The sequence below is a fragment of the Myotis nattereri genome (assembly GCF_964212035.1).
Source record: "Myotis nattereri genome assembly, chromosome: 10".
NCBI lineage: Eukaryota > Metazoa > Chordata > Mammalia > Chiroptera > Vespertilionidae > Myotis > Myotis nattereri.
In genome coordinates, this window is record NC_138085.1 from 82044854 (window position 1) to 82065699 (window position 20846).

A 20846-nucleotide genomic window follows, 5' to 3' on the forward strand; every position below is an offset into this window, starting at 1 on the left:
GTGCTGAGGAATGAAGATTGCAGGGAGATGTGCCCCCCCCCCGCAGCCCCTCCCTCTTGCCTGGGGCTGGGAGGCGGGGTGCCCTGTGGTCTGAGGCCACCACACCCACTCTGATCCTCAAGCCTGGGTGAGGAGGGGCCGGCACAGTGTTATGGGGGGGAGGGGAGGGGAGCAGCCCGACTTTGACGCAGGCCCTGGAGACACTGTGGGTAGATGGTGAGGCCTGACGGGTGGGTGGGGGCACTGTCTTTGGCAGGACTGACAGCCCAGGGCAGTGGGAGGCGGCCCCGCCCCCAGCCCCAGGAGGGGGACTGTCAAGGGGCCAAGCAGAGGACTTTCCCAGGAGACTTTCATTCTGGTGTGAATTGCTAAGGGGCAAGGTAAACAGAAGTAAACATGATTTATGTTTCCTGCCCCTCTGACATGGTAAAAAAACATTTTTTTTTCTACTTTTCACCTTGAGAGTTTTAAAATTCAGAGACCACCTTTTTCATTGTAGGTAATGTTTACCTTGATCTGAATTACTGTGGATGGCAATGGTGACAAAAGGTAATTACATTTAAGTGATATTTTAACTTAAACATTCCTTTGGGAATACCTGGGAGTCACCCAGTTCAATACAACTATCACCCAACATGCACGAGTTGTTCCAGAAGCAAACAGTGCTGCGGGGGGAGAGGGCCGCGCGGCTGCAAGACCGGGTCCCGAACCTCTAGTCCATAAAGGAACCCTTCCCGGCTCCTCACGCCCGTGCATCGCGGGCAAGCCTGGCACTGGCATCGCTTTGCCCTAAACACTTCACAGGGCACAACACGGGCAACGGAAGCTGAGCTTCTTGGAAAACATTCTGTGAGGACTTCATGCTGCGTGGATTTACTCAGCTCTCAGGAATGCAGAGGCATCTAAACGGAGGCAGTCGGCTGCGACCCGGGACACACACGCCCTTTCTATGCCTGCGGAACAGAGCAGCTCACTCTCCGCAGCCACACTGGGCGTCTGCTCAGGCTTCCTGAGACCCAGGAAGAGTGCTCCTCCTCCTCTAAGCAAAGCGTCCTTCTGGGGAAAGATGTGCAGGGCGGATTAATACTGGCTTTTTTCCCCTTCTTCTTAGGTGGCTTTGTGCCAATGGAAGAAAAAAACACCCAAAGATAACAAAGACCTGTAGACACCCCCAGCCCTGGGCTCGCCTCCTTTCTTTGGGCGTTAAAAGGCTCCCCTTCTGTGTGGCAATGACAGGCCTGCCCCCCCTCCGGTGAGATAAGGCGCCCTGGCTCAGCGCCCTGTTAGCCATCATTACATCCCTGTAATCCTGCTGCCTGACCTGATGGGCCAGGAGCCAGAGCTGGCAGGGAGCAGACACGCCCTGTGCATTTAAGTCTAACACAGACTCTCAAACTGCCTAAAGAAACCCGCTTTTTTATTTTTTCAAGGATTATGAGGGAAAAACCCCACACACATCAAAACTATGTTCAAAATGTATGAGATATCCCAGTAGATTAATGAGGCTTTGGGGCCAATGTTCTGTATTCTCATGGGAATAGACTCTCGTTTACATTCACTGATTTAATTTTTTAATTAAAAAATTTAAAAGCTTTTGTTTTAACCTACTGTGCCTAAACCTTTAATTGCTACAGTTGTAGGTAGATTTCTCTAGTTATATTAAATGAGAAAATATAATATTCAGTACAAGACAGGTGTGTAATAACCGTTTCACGTGATGTTCGGATGATCCAAATTTGATGCTAAGCCCACTAAAACCATGACATTTAACTCGACTTCTGCACATACCTGCACATACCTGCTATATTTGCATGGCTCTGAGCTGAGACGAACCACTGAGAGACCTGAAACATGTAAAGACTCTCTTCCCCCGGAAGGATCTCTGCCTTCTGTTCGCAGCCCCAGAAGCCTGACTTCGCGCTCTTACAATACTTACTGGGTCTGAGACCATGTGCAATCTCACCGCAGCGGTAAAATTAGGTTTCACTGCAGTGGCATGGAATTCAATTTAAAAAGATAGATGAGATTCGTTCATAAAAGAGATTCCACCCAAGTCAGCAAAGATCGCAAGTCTAGTGGCGAGTACGCCTGAGCCGCCCTGGAAGGACATGGCCGTCAGGTAGCGTGTCTCTGGAGCAGGCGTGAGGCTGGGCTTCCTGTTACCTTTTTTCAAAAGGCGATCTGTTCCTATCTCCTGCTCAGCCTGTCACACCGCTAGTGCTTTAAAAGGATTATTGATCCATTCAGGAAATCATTCCTTCAAACGCTACCAATTTCTCTTCCCAGTTTCCCACTTGCCTGTGACTGTAGTCACATGATCAATCTTGCCTTCTGCCTCTGGTTTTCAGGCTTAGAAAGTCCTTCACTGTCCCAAGATCACCAAAGCCTTCGGACTTGTTTTCTCCTAATACTTATAAATGATGAGAATGTTGTGACCTTTGATCCATCTGGGATTTCCTTTGGGACATAGAGAGTAAGGAAGTGATCTAGCTTAAAAAGCAAATTTAGCTCTCAAATACAATGAATAGAAATATCTGGATACCATTTATGTAACATTGCTTTTTAATTTTCTCAAAAATATTTTTAATTAAAAAAATAAACTCAAAGCTCATTTATATACACTTCATAAGCACAATCGACACATAGATGTACTATAGGTATGCATATCTATGTATGGATATATAGGCCAAAAAAATTCTATTTTCCACACTTCTCTGGAATGTTACATTACAATTTGACATTATTGTCACTATTCAAATATTTTCCCTAGGAAGTTTCTATTTTATTTTTCTCATTTTCTCACTTTCCTGGATCTTGAAGATTTTGTTTTTGCTGTACTGTATTTTGTTTTAAAAAGTCTCTTTTCAATTAAGCTCACTTCTTCGTGGAGGGAGTAGGTCTTTATTCTTAGCAGGAAGGAGAAGAGATTGATTATAAACTGGTAAGTCAGTGAGAAATTGGATTCTTCATAGGTTGTCACATGTTTACAGTAGCTGGAAGGGAGCAAAGGGAGATGTTATCTCTCCACGGCCAGCTGGAGAGCATGCCTCCACCCCCCGAACAGCTCCCAAGGAACCGAACAAGGAGATATGTTTAGGCTTAAAACAGTCACCTGAGTTGAAAGGAAACTTAGAACAATTTGGTAAAACTCCTTAATTTTACCAAGGGAAGAACTGTGGCCCTGCCCCCGGCCACATGCCAGGGACACACAGGCCGTGCTGGAGCCAGCTCTTCCCGCTCCTGGTTGGGGCTCTGCCACTCCTTCCCAGGATCCCCCGCTTCTTACCAGGATCGAGGTAAACAAAGCAGCAGGGAGAGATTCTGGACCCATTTTTAAAACAAACACAAGAAAGCAAATACTCCCCCACTCCCACTCAAACTAAGGCACAGACTTGAAGAGGGAGCCTCCAGTCCCGTGCGTATCACAGGAAGAATCTACACAGCAGCTCCACTTATTCTAAAGTAGCAGGCCCTGCATCTAATAAAACCTCTACCCACCACCACATCTCTCCTTCAAATCGCAATCTCTACCTCTGTCCCGAGGCAGGTGATCGGGGACACGGGACCGTGACACCATCTATATGATGCGGGAAGTTGTGCAGAACTCATGACTGCATTACTCAGCCAGTAAACGCAAGGGGCCAGAGGAGATAAAGGAGGAATTTACCAGCTAAACCCCTTAAGGGATATCTCAGCTACATCCAACGTATGGATCTCATTTGGATTCTGGGTTATTTAAAAAAGTACACAACAATTGGGAAAATCTAAAAGTGACTGCATGTTTGATAATATGAAGGAATTGTTATTAATTATTTTATGTCTGGTCATGGTATTATGGCTTTGCTTTAAAAATATATATTTTGCCCTAACCGGTTTGGCTCAGTGGATAGAGCGTCAGCCTGCGGACTAAAAGGTCCCAGGTTCGATTCCAGTTAAGGGCATGTACCTTGGCTGCAGGCACATCCCCAGTAGGGGGTGTGCAGGAGGCAGCTGATGGATGTTTCTTACTCATCGATGTTTCTAACTCTCTATCCCTCTCCCTTCCTCTCTGTAAAAAATCAATAATATATATATATATATATTTAAAATATATATATATATATTATAAAATATATATATAAAATATATATATATATAAATATATATATAAAATATATATATAAAAATATAATATAAAAATATATAATATAAAATAGAATATATTATATTTAATATAATATAATATTATAAAATATAATATAATATAAAAATATAATATAAAAAAAAATATATATGTATATGTATGTATTTCTTAGCCCGGCTGGTGTGGCTCAGTCAGTGGTTGAGCGTTGACCTAGGAACCAGGAGGTCACAGTTCTATTTCCGGTCAGGGCACATGCTTGGGTTGTGGGCTCGATCCCCGGTTTGGGGCGTGCAGGAGGCAGCTGATCAGTGATTCTCTCTCATCATTGATGTTTTTCTCTTTCCCTATCCCTTCCTCTCTGAAATCAATTTTTTTTTTAAATCCTTAGCCAAGGACATGGTTTTTTAAAAAATATTTTTATTTAAAAAAATTGTTTTTTTAAAATATATGTATGTATTGATTTAAGAGATGAAAGAAGAGGGAGAGAGAGATAGAAACATCAATGATGAGAGAGAATCATTGATCGGCTGCCTCCTGCATGCCCCACACTGGGGATCAAGCCCACAACTCAGGCATGTGCCCTGACCGGGAATCGAACCATGACCTCCTGGGTCATAGGCCAACGCTCAACCACTGAGCCATGCTGGCCAGGCTATATGTGACTTTTTTAATTAGAAAAAAATACTCCTTCAGGGAAAATTAGAGATCTTATCGTGTTTTCGATCCTTTACTTCCGCGAGTCCCACCTACCTTTTACAGAATTTCTGTGTACTGAGCCAGTAGAGTGAGTTCATGGTCGTCACCGACTGGCCTTTCTTGTACAGGATGCCCTGGAGGCTGTGTCCATGGAAACAGGTTCCTCCGGTGACTTCTTCAGTCCAGTTGAACTGAAAACTTGAAGGGCTGTTTTTTGGAGCAGTTGGTGTTGAGTCAACCAGTGTGCTAAACTGTTTTTGTAGATTCACCACCATCTCTGGAAATGGAGGAAAAGGAAAGAAATAAAACTAATGTTAAATTCCAATAAAATCTGTAGTTCACTTGATAGTAATGCACCAATGTTGGTTTCTTAGTATGACAGATGCATCGTCAATAACATTAGGGGAAACTGAAAGTGGGTGAGGGGTGTAGGGGAACTTCTTAAAAAGGCTGAGATGGTAAATTTTATTCTATATGTTTTACCACATTTATGAGTAAGACAACCTGAGGCAATTCTCCACACAGAGTTCTGGAAGCCATAGGAAGAGTGTTTAGATTTGGCGGGAGCCTCTGCTATTTGGGGAAGTAGCTTCCTGGGGGATTTCCTGCGGGGGGGTGGAGGGGCAATGTGGCCCTGGGGTCCTGCGGGGGGCGCGGGGGGGGGTTGATGTGGCCCCGGGGTCCTGCGGGGGGTGGGGGTTGATGTGGCCCTGGGGTCCCAAGAAGAATGTCGCGCACTCACTTTCCCAGCCAGGACCCAGGCATTAATGAGAGAAAAGGCAGCTTACCCCTTCGCTTATACACCACTGATCTGTCGATGGGTGAGTGGTAGAGTGGCTTCTTGCTTTTCCACACAAACCTGTGCGGGGCAGAAACACCGCTGGAGCAGGAGGAGAAAGGGCCGCACCCCGTGCCAGAGAGCGGCTCTGAGGAGGGCCTGCAACGCCTGCCCTTCGGGGTGAAAGCTCTGCCTCAGGCGCCCCTGACACAGGCTGCAGAGCGACGCCCTGCAGAGTGAAAGCGCCCAGCCCGGTGCACAGAACAAGCCCCGGCAGCTGTGCTCCTCCCAAGAGGCTCCAGGGCCAGAGACCCCAGCTGTGCTCCTCCCAAGAGGCTCCAGGGCCAGAGACCCCAGCTGTGCTCCTCCCAAGAGGCTCCAGGGCCAGAGACCCCAGCTGTGCTCCTCCCAAGAGCCTCCAGGGCAGAGACCCCAACCTCCCAACGACACGCAGAAGTGGAGGCGGTCCCGTGCCAGGAAGTGCCCGCTGCCCATCCCAGGGAGTGAAGCCACTGGTCCTGAGCGGAGGGTGAAGTCAGTGGTTCTGATTCCGATGCACAGACGCCTGGAGGCCAAGCCTACCCTGGTGAGGGGGAGGGGGGGTCTGGGTTCCAGCAGACACAGTCCTACCAGCCCCTGCGCTCACCCTCGGCACCTAGGCAGCCGGCCAGGGCGGTGCCGCTGTAAAGCGGAGGTACCGCAGTGCTCCCCCAAATACACACAGCGTCCCCTCCAGAGCAGAGACCCAGGGCGTGTGGGCCCTCCCGGGTCGGGGGCAGCCCAGGCAGGAGGCAGGGGCGACAGGCTCCATTCCGAGCTCTTCCCTACGGTGGACGGGTCTCCCGATTCACAGCAGGAAGAGACCTGCCTCCTTCGCGCCCAGGCCACGCTCTTCCTCTGAGACAGCGTGGCAGCAGGCAGGGGCCGGGCTCTGCCACCTCCACGCGTGACCGCAGGCGTCACATGTGACAGATGCTGGAGTTCCAAAGGCAGAGCCCGTCTCCTTCCCGGGCCCCCAGGCTGGCGGGAACGGCGCGTGGTGAGGACTCATTTAAGTGTCTGGTGAGGACTGACTGGACGAATAAATGAACAAACCAAGAGACTCAACATCTCCAAGTCTGCCCACCTTCACGGGCTGTTGTGAGGAAAAACCAAGGCCGTGCTGTAACCCTGCACCGCTGCAGGAAGCAGTTCCTACCCAGGCTGACGAAGTGTCTGGCTAGTAGACACTCAAGAAGTATCTGTGGATTTTCTACCAAAAAAAGCTGGTGAGGAATAGAGAGTCAGAAACAGAGGTACATGTACGAGCAAACTCAATCCCAGTGCACGGAGGCCACGGGGTTCAGAAACTTGCCCGCGGGCACAGAGCGAGGCTGCCCACAGGCAGGGCCCCGCGCGGCGGGCTCTCTCCCCTTCACCACAGGGACCCTCCTCGGCACAGAGTTCAACTCCAGGGAGACAGCCCGAAGCAGAGGCCCTTCGGCTTCCCTTTGTTGTGTTTTGGAGGGATCTCTATTTTGGGAGAACTTTCCAATTAAAGAAAAAGGTTATTAGAAAATAGCAGCTAATATTTCCAGAACAGAAGCGTGACAATGCTGATGAATCTATACTGATGACCCTTCATCTTCCAAATGTAAGTAACAGACTTGGAAAGAAGTAGGTGAATCTAAAACTAGCAGAGATGACGTACTTTGCCCTGGCTTCCTCCCATTTTTGTTTTTTCTCATCAAAAGACTTCTTCATAACTTGGTACCATTTTCTGAAATCAAAACATGGCTTATCTGAAAAAAAAAAGCATGATAATCAAATTAGTCACATTATAATAATATACATTATTCATCTGAATCTCCATTCGCTGACATAATTAAACATCTATACAACAGCTCTTGGAAATTACGGATGGAGTCAATTTTCTGGACTCTATTTGAGTCCTGAGCAATAGTCACTCCTCCTCTGAGTTCCTACCGATGTCGTAGCCCCAACTAGATGCCATGGAAGCTGCCTTTTGTGTGTCTGTTTATCGTAGATTGGACTCCCACCTCCCTGAGGACACAAGACATATTCCGTTTCCACTACCCACCAGGCTTCTTCCTCCCAGCCCAGCGCCCAGCAGGGCCTGGCCACAGCTGCCCTGTGTCGGAGGCCACACGAGGAAGGGACTGATGGCCGCTCCATGTGTGGATGGGCACGACAGCAGCTGAATCCAGAGCCTCTGGTTTCATCAGCTCCCACTCCCGTTCTTCCTACTCCGATTCCAAACCCAGAACTTCGGGGTAAGTGGGCAAGCGGACCGCCCCGCACAGCTGGCGTGTTCCGGATGTCAAGGTTAGAGCTATCGGGCTGCATGGAGTCCAGCTCAGGCACCCAGCGCTCTCTATTCACTCTACCTGGGGGTGGGACGAGCAGGGAGGGGAAATGAAAGGAAAGGAAAAGCAGAAAAGAGGATCCGAGTGAGGGAGTTAGAGGAAAGGAAGGCTGACAGGAGGAGGAAGAGGCTGCGTACGTCTAGTTTTCCACGTTCTCTCATGAAGACAGTCTCCCTCCAGGTCTAGTTACAATTCTTTTCAACCGGCCTAAATGGTCATCTCTCAACCCCACAGAGCCACCGGGAGCGGCAACTAGCGAAGAGCTAAAGACAGAGGGACACCTGCCAACAGAACACCAGGCCCTTTGACCCTAAGCAGTCAGAGCTTCTCTAAGGGCAAGTTCACTGATGATGTAGGGACGGTGGGCACCAGAGCAGAAGAATGGAGACGACCCTGCCCCAGCTCAGGCTCAGGGTCAGAGGAGGTAACACGTCCGAGTGCTCCGCCTGCTCCGCAGGGCTCCACAGGCTGGGGCAGCCCTGCAGCCGGGAGGGCGCCAGGAGCCGGCCTGGCCACGGCCACCCTCACTCTGTGCGGGACCAACGTGAGGCGGCTGCTGAGCGAAGCACTTGCGTGTGCTCTGGAGTCACACACACCAAGGGCCACGCACGTGGAACCTTAGGAAGTGAAGCTCGTAGGGAGAGAGATGTGGTCGCTAGGGCTGGGGCGGGGGGTCGGGACAGCTGGCCACAGGCACAGACTTTCAGCTCTAACATGAACAAGGTCTGAGGATCCGATGACAGAAAGGCAGTGACTGCAGTTGATAACACTGTACAGTATAGTTGACATTTGCTAAGAAAGTTAAACTTCAATGTTTTCACACACACACACACACACACACACACACACACACACGTTACATACGTGCGGGCATGAGTGTGTTAGCTGACTGGATGGCAGGAAGCCTTTGACATGGACATGCATCAAAGCACAAATGTACACTTTCAATGTCTTATATGTCAGCTATTCCTCAATAAAACTGAGAATTCAGGAAGGACAACCCACATGAATCCTATGAGGACACTGAGAAGCTGGAATTGCGTGTAGAGTTCGCGTATTTATCACATGTTACTGGGTCTCTCCGGCCAGTCACCATGGAGGGAGCACAGATCCGTTTCTTCTAGAACAGTAGGAAGGAGATGGCCCCGCCCTCTCGCCGCTCCCCACCTACTTGTCTGCTGTGATGTATGTAGTACCTATTGTAAGTCAAACGGGCTTCCACACACTTTACAAATACGGACAATCTACTAGGGACAGACGTGCTCAGTCCATTCAATGGGCTAAACATCTAATGGAAGTTGGGCGGGAGTGGCTGTGGCAGGAGCGATTAGTCCTGATTTGGAAAAGGGAGGGGGAGCAGGTGAGAAGAGACAGTGTTACAGCGCACCTTGAAGAGTGCAGAGGGACTTGCCAGGGCTGGAGGGGCTGGGGGGGGCTGGGGGCTGGGGGGGCTGGGGGGACAGGGGGCAAGGGAAGAGCACTTCAGGTAGGAGAACCAGAGTGAGCCAAGGCTGAAGGCATCGGAACAGCGGCCCAGCCATCACACTGCCCGGAGGTCACTGCCTGGCGTGGCTGCGAGCTGGCCTTGGCACACAGTAGGAGGGCACGGATGTTCCCGGTAGCCGAGAGCTATAACCAGATAACTATGTGAAAACAGAATCCGGTACAAGAAATCCCCACATTTATTGATCTTTTAACCCGCTGCTTATCTTTGAATGTGACTGATAAAAAAAGCAAGTACCTTCTTTGTTCTCTTCGTTGTATGTCTCAGCAACAGCAGACAAAGACCTGGAGACACCAACAGACAAATCAATTTATGTAGAAACCCCTCATCTGAAGAGTGAAATTTTGAAATCTTCGGAAAGAAAAGTACACGCAGTCCCTGACACTGAGGCGACTTCAGTGGAGAAGCCCTCCCTGCCACGGGGCGGAGGACACCACATATGCTGCCACTCCTTGCTGGTCTCCGGGAGGGTCTCAGTTTACAGTCCCTTTACTTCCCCAGGATCTGAGGCGCACGGTGCCAGGAGCCGCAGGCATGCAGAGGGAGGGGGAATGATTCTCTAGGACTCAGGAGCCAGTGGAACAATGAGAAACGTGTACCTACCCAGAAACTAGAAATAAAACACGATACAAAAAACGTACTAAAAACACACACGCACGAAGTCAGGATGACACCTGCCAACCGCCGCGTCCCTCCGGCGTCAGGAGGAAGTGCTTGCCCAGAGCCGCTGAGCTCGCTCTCCACGGGAGCGCATGGCGTTCACTCTGATGAGGTACAACAGCAGTTTCCCCGAGACAACTGACACACTCACCATTCTACGTTGTCATCCAACAAGAAGAGCAGCTTCAACACTGTCACAATGACGGCCACTGCCTGCACGTCGTACTTCACAGTCCTTCCCTTCCTGGCTATGGGGTCGAATGTCAGGAAGTCCACCTCTCCGATGCCAGCCATCTTCACCACCTGGCAGGTGAAATCGTACATTTCGTCTGTGGAAGGAAAGACAGTGCAATAGGAATAACAAAAACACTAACGTGTGTGTCTAGACAACGAGCTTTATCTCCAAACACCGTGCTGCCCAGCCAGTGTGGCTCAGTGGTTGCGCGTTGACCTCTGGGCCAGGAGGTCACGGTTTGATTCCCAGTCAGGGCACATGCCTGGGTTATAGAGGCACAGTCTCTTCTCACATAATTTAGAAATGGGAACCATGTTATTATTATAAAGAATGACATTTCTTGAAAACTATTTACTTTATTTTAAATTAATATCTTCAACTGCTTCTCTTACCAAAAGTACAGAGTAATAAGAAGGCAAATCGCCAAAACCGGTTTGGCTCAGTGGATAGAGTGTCGGCCTGCGGACTGAAAGGTCCCAGGTTCGATTCCGGTCGAGGGCATGTACCTGGGTTGCGGGCATATCCCCAGTAGGAGATGTGCAGGAGGCGGCTGATCAATGTTTCTCTCTCATCGATGTTTCTAACTCTCTATCTCTCTCCCTTCCTCTCTGTAAAAAAATCAATAAAATATATTTAAAAAAAAAAAAAAAAAAAGAAGGCAAATGGGCCCTGGCCAGCAGGGCTCAGGGCTGGGGCGTCAGCCTGTGCACCCAAGGTTCTCGGGTCTGATTCCAGGTCAAGGGCAAGTGCCTGATTGCAGGTTCAGTGCCCAGCCCCGGGTTGGGGCACATGCAGGAGGCAACCATTCGACGTGTCTCTCTCACATCAATGTTTCTCTCTCTCTCTCCCCCTCTTCCTCCCCTCCTCCTTTCCACTCTCTCTGAAAATCAACGGAAAACAAATATCCTTGGGTGAAGATTAAAAAAAAAGAAAAGAAAATGGAAGAAATCATGGGAAAGGAAGAGTAGGGGAAACTGAGGCATGCGGGCTCTGACCCAGAGCACAGCGTGGTGGACACTGGCTCTGGGACGTGAAGACCGGGTGCCAGTGTGTCCTCTGCCACCCGCCAGCCAGGCCCGGAGCCTCGCTAGCTCTCATGTTACTGAGGCACTGCACGTGGAAGTACGGGAAACGCTCAAGTTCCCCACAAAATACACACACGACGGTGAAAGCTGCCAGGAATTCTCTGGAGCGGCACCCAGCCCGGTATGAGGAACAAGACCAGAAAATGGGGTGGGAGCTCGTTCAGAGCCGGCAGAGCCAGTGCTGACTCAGCAGGGCGTGTGTGCTGGAGGACACCTCCCTGCTGCTCCGAGACCACGGGTCACACGGGCGGGCTCTGGGGCGGGCACTGCTGGCAGCGAGCTGACCACTGCGCTCAGCTCCTGGGCACCCGCGAGAGGGCCGCCAACATCCTAGAGTCTCCCTGCAATCCTATGGGTGGTGTGCAAACCAAGGCCACAGTTCAGACTCTAACCCCTGAGGCGCAGGGGGAGCACATCTTAATCTGCAGGCCATCTGTTTGTTGTTCCCCCACTACTATTAATACAGCCTCAGCACAGGACATTCATAAGACACGGGAAGGGAGAAGGAAGGAAAACGCATAACCATAACCTAGAATAGTTGGCACATTTACTCCTAATATTTTTATGAATACTTTCATGTTATGTAGCTGTAGTGATGTTATATATAATTTTGTAATTTGGGTCATTTCACTTTTTTATTGTATCACAAACATTTTATTGTAACACAAAAAGCTTAAATTATTTTTGTTCCTTTAAAAATATTTTTAAATTACAGACTTAATGTTTATACTTGTGTATATGTTACTAATATATTTAAATTATAATTAAAATACTGTACACAGTTTCACAAGCTGCTTTTCTCATATATTTCTTTTCCTTGTCTATTAAAAATATACTCGGTCACAACTTTGATACTCTAAGCAATAGTAGAGTCACCCCACGTTTACATTTTCTCCTAAAAATAAAAGTCCTGAACTCACATTTCTGGTTCAGCCAGAAATTCAAGGACTCTGTGGGCAGCCTGTGCCGGCGGTGAGCGCGTCTACGCGGCCCTGTGTCCGGTGTGGCTGCCTCCCGAGCTCACGTGCCAGCCACTTGTTTTAGGGACGGGAAGTAGCATTAGGTTTCCAAACCATAAACATGTCGTCTAATAAAAATTAGCTTCTGGGTTTTTTAAAATTAGGGTTCCTTATGCAATAATCCTGCTTCATACACATGAAGAAGTGCTGCTCTGGGGGCAGCGGGCACGGGTAACACGCCGGAAGCGTCTGTCCCGTTACCTGCACACAGCGACCTGACTGTCAACCCACTGTGTGCTCTCAGCACAGCCTCGCCCCGCAGAGCTCTTCACTCCCGAGCATCGCTCTGCCGCTGGGCCAGGTGGCCTGAGATGCCCTGGGAAGGGCTGTGAAATGAAGTTCCTGTTGCGACGGCCCTGCCGGGTGGTGCTGCTGGTCTGGGACCTGCGAGGACGCCCCATTGTGCTCATCAGGGTTCTAGAAGCTTCTCACCACCGATACCCTTTCTTACCGGGAAGGTTGACTTCCATCAAGTACTTCCGACACAGGATGTTCGGGTGGAGGTAGCAGTCCTCCGTGATGGCGGGGAAGCGAGGCAGGTCCAGGAAGGTGGCGACGTCAATCATCTGCCTGTAGACGTCCTCGTAGCTGGGCCACGACTGAAACAAAGTCCAGCAGCAGTTTCCGCACGTGAGTGAGTGTGACAGCGTCTTCTGACCTAAAGTCGCGTGTCCTCACTGAGCGAGGCTGGGGATGTGGGGGAGCACGCGGGAGAACAGGCACACATCCCACTGTCCTCGCTCAGCACTGTAGACGGGAGTACCACTGAATGAAAAGGGCACTGAGGTTCGATTTGGCTCAGAGGACCCTTCCTGGGCGACGTGGCGAAAGCCTGCCTTCCTGCCAATCACAGAAGAATCGGGGCGCAGACGACGCTGCGGGTCGGACCCCGTGGAGTGAGTGAGGTCAGGCCCGCTCTAACGCAGGCACCGCCTCACTACCCTTCCCGCTCACAGCTAACACGTGGAGGTCACGTTACATCCCATTCACGTGCTTCCACGGGACTCACACGGATGCTGGACCCCATGTTCACAGCAGCATGACTCGTGAGAGCCAAAAGGTGAACAGCGAAGTGTCCAGGAATGCCTGGCTCCCCAGACGGGCCTGTCCATGCCACAGCCTACGCGTCGGCCTCAAACAGGAACGCGACCGACATGGTGCACCGTGAGCCTCCGTTGGGAAGACGGGGAGGCCTGCAGGCGGACGGTGGTGATGGCGCCACGTAAATGCACTTAATGCTACTGAACCGCACACTTCAACGTGGTCTGCTATGTCATGTATATTTTACCACAATTTTAAGTAAGTATAAAAAAGGAAGCTAAACATCACCTAAAGGAAAATTACAAGCTAAAGATGTAAAAAATGCAAAGTACATAAATTCTACAAACATCTTAGCAAGAGAGGCATACATCTGGGGGGAGTTAATGATTAAACTGTAACTATTACACATACAGCATCAGGTATAGCGAGTGCCTTGCCCACAAGACCAAACACGCTGAGCACAAAGCAGCGGGCACGCGTCGGGCCCCCTGCTCTGGGTTCTCTGCCCAGAGGCCGTGCCGGGGACACTGGGCGCTCAGGACGAGGCTGGCAGCGATCGAGTGCCTCAGCTGAGGGAAGCCCCGCCCCTTCGGTCCCAGGGAGTCACCGGGACCAGCCACCTCCGGCCTCCGATATCACTTGAAATGGTGGCCCAACTGTCTCTGCACATCGGCTCCGATTCCCGCTGAGCCAGGCGACGGGGGCCGGCCCTGCGCGCTCCGCAGGGACCTAACTTGGCAGAGGCCGAGCACCGTCTGCAGCGCTGTTCTAGAGGCTCAGCCACAGTGAACCCTGTTTGCTTCTGTCCCACTGGCCTTGCCCAGGGAGGCGAGTCAGGCTCTAATTCTGACAAGATTCTAACACATGGAAAACTATCACGATAATTACAGCAAACGCTTAATGACTGCGTTAGAATGATCTTATTTTGACTTTTAGAACATGTGTTCGGGCATAGACCACGAAAGGGAAGGGCCTCCTAGAAGCTGCCAGGTAGTCACACCACATTTTCACTGGGAATCTCTGATGGACTAAGAAGAATGAGAGGCCGACCAGAATTCTGGGATAACAAGGTAGAATGGCATCTGTTCTATACTGGACTTTGGTTATCAGCTAATTAGTCTAATTCTACCTCAAATATTTCGTGGAACGAGCTGGAAAAATAAGAGGCAGAGAGATAAGACTGGTCTGTCCTGCTCAAAGCACCCTCTCTGTCAGAATCCTTTGCAAGATGCTTGTTAAAAAGGCGCCTTCCGTCCTGGCTGGGGTTGGTCAGTGGTTAGAGTGTCAGCCCTTGGACAGAAGGGTCGCGGGTTCGATTCCTGGCCAAGGGCATGCACCTGGGTTGCAGGTTCAATCCCTGGCCCTGGTTGGGGCAGGTGTGGGAGGCAACCAATAGATGTTTCTCTCTCTCTCCCTTACCTCCCTCCCTCCCTCCCTCCCTCCCTCCCACTCTCTCTGAAAATTCAAGAGAAAATCAAATACACATTCCTAGACCCCACACCAGACTTACTGCAGAACCTGACAGTGGGTCTAAGAATCGGGGTTTAGACAAGCTCTCCAGGATATTCTCATGCAAAATAAATGAAGTGAGATGAAGCACAGTGTTTCCCAACCTCGTCCCTGCCGCCTGAGGAGACCCTCTCATGGTTTACCCACAAGCCTGACGACAGAGCTGCGCCCACACATTCCAGGGGTGGGTGCGATGCTGTGGGAGGCCGGGAGGAAAGGAACCATCAGCTGGTTTCTCCTCCTGGGCCTGGCAGGAGGGAGGTGTGGGGGCGAGAACACCTGCTACCCTGACACTCACCTCGATTCCTCCCAGGAGGACCTCCAGCCTGTCCGAGTGTCACCCTAACAGGCTGCACAAACTACCCCCGGAGCTAGTGTGGCCTACAGAGCCACACGTGAGCACATGGGAGATTGTCCTGAAACTCATCCTGGAAGTGACTGACGGCCTCCGGGCCTCTCCCCGTCAGTCCATCAGCAGGGACCCAGTTTCACCTGGGCGAGACTGCTCCGGGCGGAGTGAGTCATCCTGGCAGCGTGCCCGTGCCCTCGGTGGGGCTGGCTGAACCAGTGACACCTTTTCTTTTTACTCATTCACAGAGATCAGAATGTTGTTGATCAACATTCAAAATCCTGGAGCAGTGCTGAGGGGACTCCCAACCCCCCCCCCCCGCCCCCCGCAGAGCGGGAGGGGTGACGGCAGGACGGCCTCCTCGAGGACTGGGAGACACTGCAGGGACCACGGCAGAGGCCTGCTCCAAAGGATCTGTTTAGAAATTGGTCTGTGGGTTGAGAACATACAAAAATGAAGCAAATCAAGGCTGAAAAGACAGAAGCAGCGCCAGTGGCAGGAAAGGCGGCATCTGTGGTAGAGACCGGTGTCCGGCCAGCCTCGGCGCCAGCAGTGACTGGGTATTCGGGCCTGCACAGGCCGGGTGTCCCCGAAAGAGACCAGATGTTCAGTTCTTTCCACCAGAACAACTACAAGATTTTTGCTGGAAGAAAATGATGCTTCGAATCAGTACCATACTCCAGAAACCTGAGTCAAAAATAAAACAGCAGATGAGGCAAAGGCAGATAAAGAAGGAGGTTGTCTTCAGATTAAATCAAAAACAAAAACAAAAAAGACAGAAAGAACGGCTACCGACCTGGAGTTGGGAATCACAAAGAAAAATACCAACCGTAATTAGCACCCCTGCCCGCCCCTGCGCTTCGCTCTCCGCCGAAAGGAAAACAACCCCCCACCTCTGCACGCTGTGCAGGCCCGGGTCTGAGGGCGCCTTGTCAGCTGTTTTTACCGGGACAGAGGGGCCCACTTAAATCCGAACAGAGCAGCTTAATGGAAAGAACAGTCCACGGGGATGAAGGTTTAGGGTCTTTAAAGAGCTCTCTTTTTCCGGCTTGTTTTTTAAGGTGTGCTCGGCTTGCTGGAATAACAAAAACAAACTAAAACCAAACACAGAAGGAAAACAGTCCCAGCAGCCCACACACACACTCCGCACCAGCTCCGCCGCCAGCGCCAGAACAATCGCACCTTTTGTCATTGCTGGTGGAGGCACAGCTGCCGGGGAGCCAGGCCCGGGAGAACGCGGAGGCATGGAAGGAGGGAGAAAATGCGTCCTTTGTTAGCGAAAAGCGTTTCCATTTAAAAGTTTCAACACACTGTGGAAGAGTGAACGCACTTCTGCGAGCAAAGGCACAGCATGCGGTGAGGAAAAGCTGCCTGTCGGTTACATAAACTGTCATTTGAACGTGAGAACCTCCCCCTTTTTCCTGAAAACCCAGGGGACAGGCAGGAGGGACTGTGGGCTCTAACCAGCTGAGGCTGAAGATGAGTCTACAGGGAACATACAGCCCTAGCCGGTTTGGCTCAGTGGTTAGAGCGTCGGCCTGCGGACCGTAGGTCCCGGGTTCCATTCCGGTCAAGGGCACGTACCTCGGTTGCAGGCTCCTCCCCAGCCGGGCCCTGGTGGGGCCTTGTGCAGGAGGCAACCAATCCATGTTCCTCTCACATGGATGTTTCTCTCTGTCTTTCCCTTTCTCTTCCACTCTCTCTAAAAATCATTGGGAAAATATCCTCAGGTGAGGATTAAAAAAATGTAACAAAAAAACAAAGGGTACGTCCATACAGAAAACATGACACACTGGGCTTGAGTGGTACAGATTCATTTCGTTACAAAAGTGAAAAGCCACACGGTGACATTTTCTGAAAGACCACGAGGCTATGACGAACTGTCCTCGCACGCATTAGAAACGGGTGCTGGGAAAGCTTTCTATTGAATTTCACAAATATTTCAGCGCGTTTATTTTCCTTCGTGAAGCAATGCCCTAGGACAGGTCGGGACACGCTGGAGTTTCTGTTGCACAACAGCGGCCTGTGAGAGCCGACTGCAATGCCTGTCAGAGGTGAGCGCCTGCGAGCCTCACCCTGCACTCACTGTTGTTCTGCAGCGCAGATGCGGCTGAGAAGCTAATGCTACCGGCACCTGCTAATCCCAACGTAAAGCCAGACTCTGTGTCCCGGAGCACAGCCAACAAGGAAGAAAAGCCGGTCAGCAGTGGTGACAAAGCTCCGCTCTGCGCTGTGTGCGGAGGGAGGGTATGAATTCCACACGCACTGTGAACCTCCGCAGTGCGCCTCGCATTTCCCGCCGCTAGGATTATCTTAATGGTTGTAAACCTACCAGTCGTCACAAAAAGTACTTTTCTATGTCAAAGTCTAGTCTGCTGGGCATCTGTGGCGAGCACATTGCTTTCTGTGAAATACAGTCCTGGTCCTGGGGGTGAGTTTAGAAATGGTGTCGGCGGCACAGACACATCTTATGAATAAACACAAATGTATGGCCCTGACCGGTTTGGCTCAGTGGCTAGAGCGTCGGCCTGCGGACTGGGGGGCTCCCAGGTTCGATTCCAGTTAACGGCATGTACCTTGGTTGCGGGCACATCCCCAGGGGCGGGTGTGCTGGAGGCGGCTGGTCGATGTTTCTCTCTCATCGATGTTTCTCTCTCATTGATGTTTCTAACTCTCTATCTCTCTCCCTTCCTCTCTGTAAAAAATCAATAAAATATATTTAAAAAATAAAAACAAACAAAACAAAACAAACCACATAATGTATGAACTGATGGCCAATGAAGACTTGCCAACAGCCCTAGCCAGTTTGGCTCAGTGGATAGAGCGTCGGCCTGTGGACCAAAGGGTCCCGGGTTCGATTCTGGTCAGGGGGATGTACCTTGGTTGCAGGCTCCTCCCCAGCCTGGGCCCTGGTTGGGGCGCATGCTGGAGGCAACCAATTGATGTGTTTCTCTCAAATCCATGTTTCTCTCTGTCTTTCCCTCCCTCTTTCACTCTCCCTAAAAATCAATGGAAAAATATCCTGGGGTGAAGATTCACATAAAAAAAAAAAAAAAAAGACTGCCAACAGAATGGGAGACAAGAATTTGTTTGGCCCCAGGATCAGAGGGAGGAAAAACCCACAGAATCCTCCTCCTCCTTTTTTTAAAAATATATTTTCATTGATTTCAGAGAGGAAGGGAGAGGGAAAGATAGAAATATCAGTGATGAGAATCACTGATCGCTGCCTCCTGCACATCCCCTACTGGGGATGGAGCCTGCAACCCGGGCATGTGCCCTGATTGGAATAGAACCTGGGACCCGTCAGTCCACAGGCCGCCACTCTATCCACTGAGCCACACCAGCCAGGGCGAGTCCTCCTTCTTAAGGGCCTCTACTCTCCAACTGTTCTGCTGATGCTGCAGGACTTGTTTGAACCCACATATCTGTGCTGCGGGCATGAGAGCTGGGATCCAGAAGAGCGGATAACCCCCAAATAAGTCTTATCTGGTCTCGGAGGGTTATGGGATTATCTTTGCAGCGATGCACCTATGTCATGACTCAGTCTCCCGTGGACTAGCACCCAGCCTGGCCCCTTCTCTGCTCCTGGAAGCAGAGGTGAGGGCGGACTGGGCTGAGCATGCCAGCTACTGGGAGGTACTGGCCTAGAATCAAACCAAATCACAGACAATCCACATTAAGACACTGGTTTCACTTAGCAAATCAGTGTAGCTCACACAGACATTTTCTGACCGGAGCAATTCACTCCTGGGTTCAGTATATTGGTAAAGAGCACAAATTAACTGATAAGATTATTTATTTCACACACTGGTTTTCATGAGTGATACTGACACACCCATAATTTGCATTGTTAATATCACTGCTTATAAGCAGAAATTATATCACTTAGATATTTATCAATAAAATATCAATAGAATGCTTTTTTATTTTGTCAATCAAATGCCACTATTTAATGGCCTCCCGATATGTTACATAATAAATACACCAGAAGCAGTCTGGAAGTTTCCTACTTACGTGGGAAAGCTCCCCCCAAATTTGCGATCTTCTAAAAATAAAGTATTTAAACGTATCCTGTTTTCTTTAGCTATTTCAAGTAACACAGACCGAGTCCTGACCATGTGTACAGAATGCATCAGGTCTATGGATAAGCAGTATTAATGTGGTCACTACTCTCAAAGAGTATAGGGGTGCAGGCATACAGAAATAAGCCCATGCATTACACACTGCCCTTACTCCTCTGGGTCAGAAATTCTATTTAGACAACACCTCTAGCTGCCTTTAAAACCTTGAAAAACACAGAAGAATACATGTAACATACTGTAAGCTATGTAATAAAACGAGTACCCATGGGATGAAATGTTAACAACAGTTGAATCTGGGCAAAGGACATATAGGTGTTCCTGGTACTTTTTTGTATTGTTTGTATTTCTGCGACTTTTCTGTAAATCTAAAATTTTTCCAAAATAAAGTTTACTTAAAAAAAGAAAAACTCTTCAAGATGTAAGTGAAAAGGGCAAGGTGCAATGGTTATTGTTACGAAGGCACAACATGCAATGGCATCCCAGAAAGATCCAGGGCGGACATTATTTCTTCAGTCTGTACTTTCTACCACAACGTCTGTAAGAAACTGCTCACCCATTTTACCCAGTCCCCGCACTCAAGATTAACTTAGAAACAGCCAACAAAAGAAATTATTACTAGGAAAAGAATTCTGTGTAAACAACAGCCCATAACCAATAACATGGTCAGCCGGGGGAAATGTTTAAAGCAAAGATTAGACTAGTGACAATATTCATGATAGAGATTGCAATTTTTTTAAAACCCAATAATAAATGAGCAATGAGATACTTTAGGCACTTAAGAAAAAAATCTGACTATTGACTCTACTTCCAAATAGACAATCAGAAACTGACAATCAGAGAACTGGAAGAAAACATATAAAATAACAGTTCCGGGCCTGGCCAGCAGGAAGCACAGGGCTAATCTCCGAGCAAACAAATGGGCCGTTTACTGCCGGGGGCGGTCCAAGCTGGCACAGGAGTGAGGGGCCCCGGGGTCTGGCTGAGCGGAGGAGACAGTCTCTGGAAGCTGCGTGGCTGTAAGTCGCAGGCAGAGCACCAGAGGTGTAATGAACAAATCAACAATGGAGAGAAATGAAACCAAAAAAACTTAATTCAAAAGAAAGAAGAAAAAGAGGGAGAAAAAGGAGTAACGACTAGATGGGACAAATAACACTAAGATGGTAGATGTAAACCCAACCAACTTTAGAATTCCATCAAATATAAATGCCGGAACGCTTTAATTAAAAGGCAGAGATTATAAGACTGGTTAAAAAATATCAAGACTTAACTACATATTATCTACCAAATACCCATTTTAAATATAAAGACCTAGGTTAAATACAAAAGACTGGAAAAAGATATCTATAATAATAAAAGCGTAATATGCAAATCGACCGAACAGCAAAGCAACCATCTGGAC

General features: G+C 49.5%; 1 protein-coding gene across 1 annotated transcript in view; it reads right to left on the reverse strand.

Annotated features, from left to right (window-relative positions):
• Window positions 1-1401: 1401 nt before the first annotated feature.
• The window catches only part of TAF1B (TATA-box binding protein associated factor, RNA polymerase I subunit B), a 37660-nt gene continuing 18215 nt past the window's right edge, over window positions 1402-20846 (reverse strand). The window contains exons 9-15 of the mRNA XM_081101606.1: window positions 12918-13065; window positions 10279-10456; window positions 9705-9751; window positions 7288-7378; window positions 5608-5678; window positions 4874-5096; window positions 1402-2993 (exon numbers count right to left, since the gene is read on the reverse strand). Of these exons, the coding sequence (XP_080957732.1) occupies window positions 2792-2993; window positions 4874-5096; window positions 5608-5678; window positions 7288-7378; window positions 9705-9751; window positions 10279-10456; window positions 12918-13065 (960 nt within the window). The 3' untranslated portion in view covers window positions 1402-2791. The remainder of the gene's footprint in view (window positions 2994-4873; window positions 5097-5607; window positions 5679-7287; window positions 7379-9704; window positions 9752-10278; window positions 10457-12917; window positions 13066-20846) is intronic.